We start from the raw sequence: 8,553 nt of genomic DNA, 5'->3' as shown, positions 1-8,553 counted from the left end.
AAAAAAGGTTTGTTTTCATAATTAACAGTTTTAATGAGCTGCTGTTATTGTGTATTTAGACCTACATTTGTGTAACACGGGGACCTCTGAAAAGGCTTCTATGCAGACGCTATGGCATGATAATAAAATGTGAAATAACAATGATAGCAATAAATCAGTTAAATGAAACACAAGCCACGATTGAACACCAATATTTTGATGCGTGATAAAAATTAAAAAAAAAGAAATATCAAAAAATATTTTATAGCCTTAAAAACTACTTTTCTGTTCATCTTGCTGCTTTTCAATTTTAATTTTAAATATATTACAAATTGATATGTTTTATGTATAGATTTTTAAATAAACCTGTTCGCATAAAAATACATTGTAAAATCTTGATTTTTCTATGTATTTTTTATGTGTGTGAAACATGAAAATCTGTTTTTTGTTTTGTTTTTTGTTTTTTTAAAAAGAGCGTTGACTTTATCTGTGATAGATAAATGATCAGTTATTCACGGCCTCAAGTGACTCACTGTGGTAAGCAGAGAATATAAAACAGTGTAGGTAATAACATGCATACCTGAAATGTCAGAATCTCGTGCATTATGGTGCAAATAGCCCTGGTCCAGCGCGTAAGACGTCATTCCCGCATGTACGGCTGAGGAGTTTGGACTGCTTGATCTCACCGACTGCTGTTTGATGTACGATGACACACCAGGTGTACTCCAATGTGAAGCTGCATTTGCATATGGAGACTGACAGTCCAAAGTGCCTATCATCGCTGGGGAGGACTGCAGGGGGCTGCTGCTACTGTCGGGGCAATAGTCTGAGTTAGAGGCCACCTGACAAGCGGCCATATATGACGACCCGGAGCTCGATGACATGTGCGGGAGGTGATGTCCTCCTCCGAGTCCATCGAAGCCACCTGGAACTGTATTACCCATTAAATCTAAGTTGTAGCTGTTATGACATGCTAATGAGCCTGCGGGTGATTGGAAATCAAAGTTCTGGGACAGCATGGATGCACCAAACCCGATCCCATTCATCATCCTGTACATTGGTTTTAAAGCTTGGCATTTCCTCCGGAACCCCCGGGGTCTGCGACGAAACGAGCCCTCCTCAAACATAAACTCACTGCCAGGGTCGATGGTCCAGTAGTGCCCTTTGCCAGGTCTGCCTAGACCCTTGGGTAGTTTTATAAAGCACTCGTTCAGAGACAGGTTATGTCTGACAGAATTTTTCCATCCCTGGTATGATCCCCTGAAGAAAGGGAATCTGGCCTGGAGAAACTGATATATTTCGCTTAAAGTAAGTCTTTTAGTTGGCGAGCTTTGAATAGCCATCACAATTAAGGCAATGTATGAGTAGGGAGGCTTTTCGGGGCGCCTCAAGCCGGAGTTTCCCTTTTTCCCTTTTGCTGATTCATTATGCGCGCTCTCCATCACTGGCTGTGGGCTCAGCACAGATGCCCTTAGAGCACCGGCCACTGGACTTGCGCGCAGAGGACTGGGTAGATCCAGATGTTGCTGGGAATTCTCAGTCGTCATAGCCGTGCCTCTTTCTGGTTTCACACAACATGCAACTCTCTTTTCCTGTATTTTAAGCACCGTTAAAGGCTTCCTAACGCAGAATTCACGGAGGTCAGTGTCCCGTTGCGATGCTCGGTAAGATTATAACCGTGAAAATCAAGAAACGCAGGCGCTGAGCCTCCTTCCTCTCTCTGCCCATCGCTGGCAATAATCCCATCAGAGAGGGGAAATAAAGCTCCTAGACTTTGCTTGCGCATATCCACCCGGCCAAACACAACTCGACCACCTATCAGTACTTAAATCTCTCTCTGCCCCTCTATTCCCCCAAATCCCTCCAAGAAATCGCCAGGAACTACTCCCTCCCCATCTGGCAAGTATCCAGCCTAGAAGCCGGACACTGCACATTGGAGTAAGACAAATCTCCTCCCACGACTCACTTTCCAAAACACTTCTGTCCACATTTGACAAACCGGTATTTGTCACGACATCATGATGAATGAAGTCTCAGAGTTCGATTAAGATCAAATTATTTCCTTTTACCTCCCTTTACAGCAAACACTGAAGGTGCCCAATTGCAGCTTTAGACTGTAAAGTTGTGCGGGAGAAGCACCGACTCCTGATTTGGTTGGGATCTGTTCAGGGTTAAGGGCTCTGACATGAGAGGCCAGAGCATGTTTTTTCCATCAGAGCGTGCCAACATACCACACACAGCGCCCAAGTGTCAGTTTACCTCTCGGAGCCTGGATTACATCCCTGGAGAAATGAAAGTAGCCACTCTAACAAAAGTCTTTGGAAGGATTCAGATGATAAAATATGAACATGTCGCTATGCAAAGTTCCTTTCTTCTGCGAAACGTTTAGAGCAATTCGAGTGGCTTAAGACGTGAAATAATGTCACCATCAGTGAAGTTAAAAGCACAATCTGCGCAGGCTGTTACCAACACGAAACTCGTGCGTCCAGGATGCACAGCTGCTTTAGAGGAAATTTACTTTCTAGTGTCAGATGAATAGCACAAACTGGAATACCCTTCTTTCTGCTCTGAATTTGAGTTGAGCTCGCATTTGTATAAACCCTTTCCTGAGTATGTGTGGTGACTGAGGCGACAGCTATTTGCAGCGCCAGACAGAAAACATAAATATTGGATGCCCCTATCCGGCAGCAGCGAGCTTCATGAACATGAAAAAGTAAATACTACTATATGATATTTCTTTTGGCAGCATGAAGCAGAAAGAAAGAGGGAAAAAAGAACAATACCAAGTTTATTATTATTATTATTATTATTATTATTATACAAATATTGGGCAATGCAAGATTTAGAAAATAGTTTCGAGGAGGCGTCAGACGAATACGCCCTCATGAATAGTGCGTTCTATAATTGCACTGGCAGTTAACTATGCTTTTATGAAGTATCTATAATTCCAGTTATAGATATATACACAACAACAGGAAACAGATATCAGCACAACTTTTTTTATTATTAATTTCACATTTCTCAAAATAAAAAGACATAAAAACAGTCAAAGTGCATATTTTTAACAGGTTTGTTAAAGAAATAAAGTTAATGCTCTGCTCGGTAACATTTCTAACAGAGTGTGAAATTTCAAGTTTGAAAACGCTTTAAGGATAAACTACTACAAAAATAAAAGGGAACCACCATCCCGCCACAGTTATGTCAGATTAAACTAGCGACTAACTCAAGGTGATCATTTTGAGTCACCGAACAGCAAGTCCACATTTCTTTGTGATATTGCAAATTGTCTATGAAAGAAACCCACCACCATAGGGGGTTGATACATGCTGGGCACTGGAGTCCACATGACAGGGTGACTTAACATATAGATATGAGGCCGGTGTGTTTGAATGATAGGTCATTAGTTCAGTGTAGTAGGGCCAGGGGAAGGCAGGAAAGGGAGGCAAACGTTCGTTATTTAAGTCTCTCTTGAACGGCTTGCTGAGGATGCTGTCAATAGCGAATGAACTGGTAAACTTGGGACAGGAATCAGTCTTGGTGCTCGGGGCAGACTGGTGAATGAGCTGCGGCTCCTCTGTGTGCTCGGGCTCCTCTTGTTCCCTGCTGAATTTTTTGTTAATGCGCTTTCTTCTGCGCCGGAATACCCCGTCAGCAAATGTGTATTCGCTGTGAGGATTGAGCATCCAGTAATTGTCCTTTCCCCAGGGTCTGGAAGGGTCCCGGAGCACTTTGAGAAAACAATCATTAAGAGACAGATTATGACGAACCGAGTTCCTCCAGCCGGTGTAAGTGCCTCTGAAGAACGGGAACTTTTTCATCAGATAGTCGTTTATCTCCGCCAAAGTCAGACGTCCACTGGGTGAGTCCCGGATGGCCATAGCGATTAGAGCGATGTATGAAAACGGGGGCTTGGGTCTACGTGTGTATGGCTTGGACTTGCCGCTGCCGCCGCACGGGGTGACAGGTGGAGGACTGTGGGCCACGCAGTCCCCATCCGACCCCAGCTCCTCTTCAGGAGGGAAAGGAGATCGCCCATGACCCTCAGCATCACTGGACATCTCGAAATGCTTCATGTCATAGTGACTCCCGCACAGCACCTCCAGCTTCATTGTTAGTGTGCTGCTCGGTAGAATCTGTCCAGCAATAAACCTCGGAGAGCTCTTTGCGTAAAGTCCGAAGCTTTAGTCAAGCTTTAGTCAGCTGTGAGTCAAGATGCGGAGAGTCTTGGGCTGTATCCAAAGGAGTGTGTCTTCTTAATCATACCTGCCAGAGCGCTGAAGCCCTTCTCACCTTGGGTCCGTGTTAGCGGCACTTTATAGGCGGCTTACCTCAGACCCAACCCAAGGGGGCGGGGCATGTGAGTTTAAAATATTGAGAATATCACAAATACCTTCACATTGCGTTCCAGTGTCTTTAATTTAAAAAAAAATCATAATGACCATTTAATATACTATTCCGAACATTCCAACCCACACCTCATTCAAAGCCAGTTTAACAGTCTCACCTGTGAAATGTTAAGGAACACACACTGGGACTATTTTACCTGAGATAACCAGGGGGCGTATATTTCCTTTGCATTTAAGGTGCGGTGCCTACAGGTAGTTTTATTTGTCCCATTCAGGAAGCGCCGTAATCACAGCAAGGGCTATCTGTTTTCGTGTGTGTGTGTAATTATTTACTTCATCTTTTTTTTTTTTTTTTTTTAAACAACCGTTTTATGATGAAAACAATCAACTGCACAATCTTTCCATGCTGGTGTGTAATATTTAAACAACACTCGGGTCTCTGTGCCAGCACTCGTCACACATTCACCTGCTTTCGAGATGTCTCATATCAAAGCTCAGTGTTTAGGTGTGAACTTTTAATGTCATGCCAATTTACCAGCCCACATGGAAACTTGTGTTATTGTGTTTTTGTCACTTAAACAGTGCATCCTGTCCTTCCTGTTGCCCAGAATTCACCTACCAAATGATCATTAATTTTCTGTTTTTGGTAATTGCGTTGAGGTTTTGGAAGGCTTTAGAAATGTCTAAGTCTTGCAATTTCAGCCTGAGGAAATTGCAGTACAATTGCACCAGGTGTATCAATTGAATCATGGAGATAGGAACAAACAAGACAAATTGTTGATTTATATTGTACTCTTGTTGGATGATGCCAGTCATCTTCTCTCAGCTACTCCCCCAGGTCAAACTCTGACTTCTGCTGAACAACCCATCTTTGTGCAACATACCTCCGGGAAAAAGATGCAACCAATTGCCATGACAGGCTGTGCAGCCACAGTGTCATCACATAAACGGAAAAAAATATATATCCTTGTAAAACCACCTGGAACTCGGTGTTGACATTACCCTCATGCTGTCACTGTGCCAAGTACAAAATTATTCAACTGCTGTTTATGCAAACTGTGCGTTCTGTAAGTGTTTGTAGAAGGTAGGCCGAGCATGTTTGTGCTGGTGTGAATGTTTTGATTTTCAGGTAATAATCTGTTTGCGTTGAGTGTGACACAGAACCTGTAGTGAAGTCACTACTTTGAATGGTGGCATGTCAAGGATGGAATTCTGTAAGCTAACCACACAATGACAGCAACTCACATACCACCGTATTCACTCTGCTCAGTGCATGTAGTAGCTTGTGACGCCATGTCTCAATGTGTACATACATGGTGATATGTGTATAAAGCTTTAAATAATTTATTATGGCTTTATAATAAGATCATTTAAAAAAAGTATACAATATCACAAGTGGAGTAATTAAAAGTTACATACAAAATTCATAGATACATATTTATGTGTGTAACTGTTTCTTATGAAGGAAAGACTGTAAATATTCATTTGATAGTATGGTGTACTTAAAGCCAGTATACTAATGAGCAGTTATAGTAATTCTATGCTACTCCAATATTTCTAAAGGCATGTGTGTGCAGTGTTCATACTTAAACAACATATAATTTTGTAAAAATACACAATAATGCAATAATTTAAAATGGTCTATTTTAAGATGATTAGATAATAAATCTGTTTTATAAGCTTCTTCTTTGCGTGTTTGTGAGTTTAGAATATAAAATTAAATGCATGTAGTGTGAAATATAAATGAATTGCATGAAATTTTATTTATGGTTTTAAAGCCCTTAAACCTGCAAAGCTATAAAATTGAAAAACCTCCAAAGAATGAAGAATGCTTTTCTCTGAACAGCACAGTAATGATAACATTGTTCGCAAGCGTGTTCGTTGAGCAACGGAGACACATTGGCCGTGAAAGCACCATCTTCCTTTGTCAGAACGTCAACGTTTACTGCCAGCATGGCCCTGATGTTGTTGTTGAAACATAACCTGTTGATATGCTGGAATGAGGAACACGGTAAAGTACATAGCCAGACACTTAGTGACTAATGCCCTGATGGTTGTGAATACTGTGCAGTGATTCACTGGCACCATTTTCAGTTCCAAAACATTCAAGAATTCCAAACTTTTGCCAAAATAATAAAAATGCATGCCAAGATTTTTCAATTCAGTACAATAAAGTCACGTCTATTCACAAGCATGTAGTAGTTTCATGAGAACCCATTTAAGGTAGAGCATACCTGTGTAGCACATGCGATCACTCACAGACTTCATGTGGCCAAATTCTATGAAGTTTAAGTTCAGTCAATCAAAGTGTTGGTTTTGACTCACAAAACAGTCACAACCCAATGATTTTCCAAAGAATCGTTTGTTTAATTGTTTGTCAAGGAAAATAGTTTCCCACTCATTTGTCAGTGAGCACACGGAAGAAGTTAAATAGTTTTAGTTGACTGCACGATTAAAAGACAAAACAGCACATGAAGGGCAACAAATGTGTTGTGACTGTAGATTTAACAGCTATGTTGAGCGCTGCTCATTTCTCAGCGATACACCTGCTTCATTTTGCTCAAGCTGCTGAGTGACTAAGAGCTTTTGATTTTTAAACTAAAAAACAATGCACCCTAGTATAAAAAGACATGGGACAATGAAATAATAATAATGGATTGCATTTATACAGTATATTTATATTTTTAGACACTCAAAATGCTTCACAATTCCACTATTCATTCACTCTCACATTGACACACTGGTGGAAGCAAACCACAGTTGTAGCCACAGCTGCCCTGGGGCAGACTGACAGAAGCAATATAGCTGCCATATTGTGCCATCGGCCCCTCTGGCCAACACCAGTAGGTAGAGTGAAGTGTCTTGCCCAAGGTAACAATGACCTGGACAGACAGAGCTGGGGTTACAAGATGCACTTCCCAACCCCTGAACCATGGTCGCCCAGTAAAAAACAACAGTGAAATGTGCTTACCTTTGTATATGCATCAAGTAAATATGGCTTCCACTTATAAAAATATGATTGCTTACAGACAGAGTTGTCATGGTTTTCCTTAACTAATATTTATCAGTAGTCTCACTATTGTCTCACATGTCCAGGACAGATAATGACTCATCATTAAAACATATAAGAGAAAAACATTTAAACCCTTCTTAGAATCTCAGTAATCGCAGTGTGTGTGTGTGTGTGTGTTTATCCAAACATGTTTTAGTTTTTCAGTGCAAAGCTGCAGATCATTTGTGATGCGTTTGGTAAACAATTATAAATGTAAGAGCAAAGATCTAAAGGTAAAGGCATCTTCAGAGGTGGAATTAAAATTAAGTGGTTCAAACAAAAATATAATTTCTTATCTATTCCAGGCTTTTTTTAGGGCTATGTGTGGAAACTATGTTTTGATTATCATTTTAGAAAAGTCTGACCTCAAAATATTTCGTCAGTTACTAATTGCTTTATTTTGACAGCTCAGTTTTGAAACCAGCTTGCCAGTGTCTCAGCACTTAACTGGAGCATTATGGTTTTGCACAAACATTCTTAGTCATACTCAGACAGCTTATAGGCATTGCTTCTTCATGTATATTTTGCTCCACATGTTGGGTCATGTATATCTCGCCTCGGCCTCTGAATCCACACATTCTGTCTCTCGTGTAAGAAAGCTGTAAAGTTTAGCCGTTTTCTTTCCCTTTCAATAAGTAATTTGTGCGACACATATTTAAATATGTCAGAAAACAAATTTCAAGTTCTTTCATGTCTCTCAGCAGTTAAAGTATGAGAGAAGGAATGAAAGCAGGCCATTGCCTGTTGCTGGTTTGGGAAGTTTCTATTCCTGAGCTTTCCCTTGGAAGGCAAAGGGTAATGAGGTGCTGCAAAAATGAAAAGAAAAAGTATTGGAGACACAATAAAAATGTAAGAGAAGCTTTCTGCAGGGAAATGAAGATATGTATTTATGTCTAATATTACTATTAAACAAGGCAATTCAAACATAGTGAATAATATTACTGAATAAATTAATACAATTTAAAGGAGAATTGCAATACTGCGAACAGAAGCCACTTGTAGAATGCATTTAAAAGTTAAAAGGGGGTGAAGGAGGTAAACATTGCCAAAACAGCAGCAAGATGGAGTTTAGCTTTCAAATAAGGAACAAATTTCCACACTAAATGTGGTTAATATGTGTGGAGTAGGGAAATTATTTTACTGCTATTGTTAAATAATTGTCAGCATATAGCATAG

At 40.5% G+C, this 8,553-nt stretch overlaps 2 protein-coding genes across 2 annotated transcripts in view; both read right to left on the bottom strand.

Annotated features, from left to right (window-relative positions):
- Positions 1-1,827, bottom strand: part of foxf2a (forkhead box F2a) — a 2,811-nt gene extending 984 nt beyond the window's left edge. Inside the window, exon 1 of the mRNA XM_005721414.1 lies at positions 560-1,827. Within this exon, the coding sequence (XP_005721471.1) occupies positions 560-1,526 (967 nt within the window). The 5' untranslated portion in view covers positions 1,527-1,827. The remainder of the gene's footprint in view (positions 1-559) is intronic.
- Positions 1,828-2,998: 1,171 nt separating this feature from the next.
- foxq1a (forkhead box Q1a) lies at positions 2,999-4,253 on the bottom strand. The gene has a single exon (XM_005721413.2). The coding sequence runs from the start codon at positions 4,086-4,088 to the stop codon at positions 3,267-3,269; it is 822 nt and encodes a 273-aa protein (XP_005721470.1). The 5' UTR covers positions 4,089-4,253; the 3' UTR covers positions 2,999-3,266.
- Positions 4,254-8,553: the final 4,300 nt, after the last annotated feature.

This window comes from Pundamilia nyererei, unplaced genomic scaffold (assembly GCF_000239375.1).
Source record: "Pundamilia nyererei isolate P.nyererei 1_Seehausen unplaced genomic scaffold, PunNye1.0 scaffold00004, whole genome shotgun sequence".
NCBI classification, from domain to species: domain Eukaryota; kingdom Metazoa; phylum Chordata; class Actinopteri; order Cichliformes; family Cichlidae; genus Pundamilia; species Pundamilia nyererei.
This window is presented reverse-complemented; position numbering and strand designations above follow the sequence as displayed.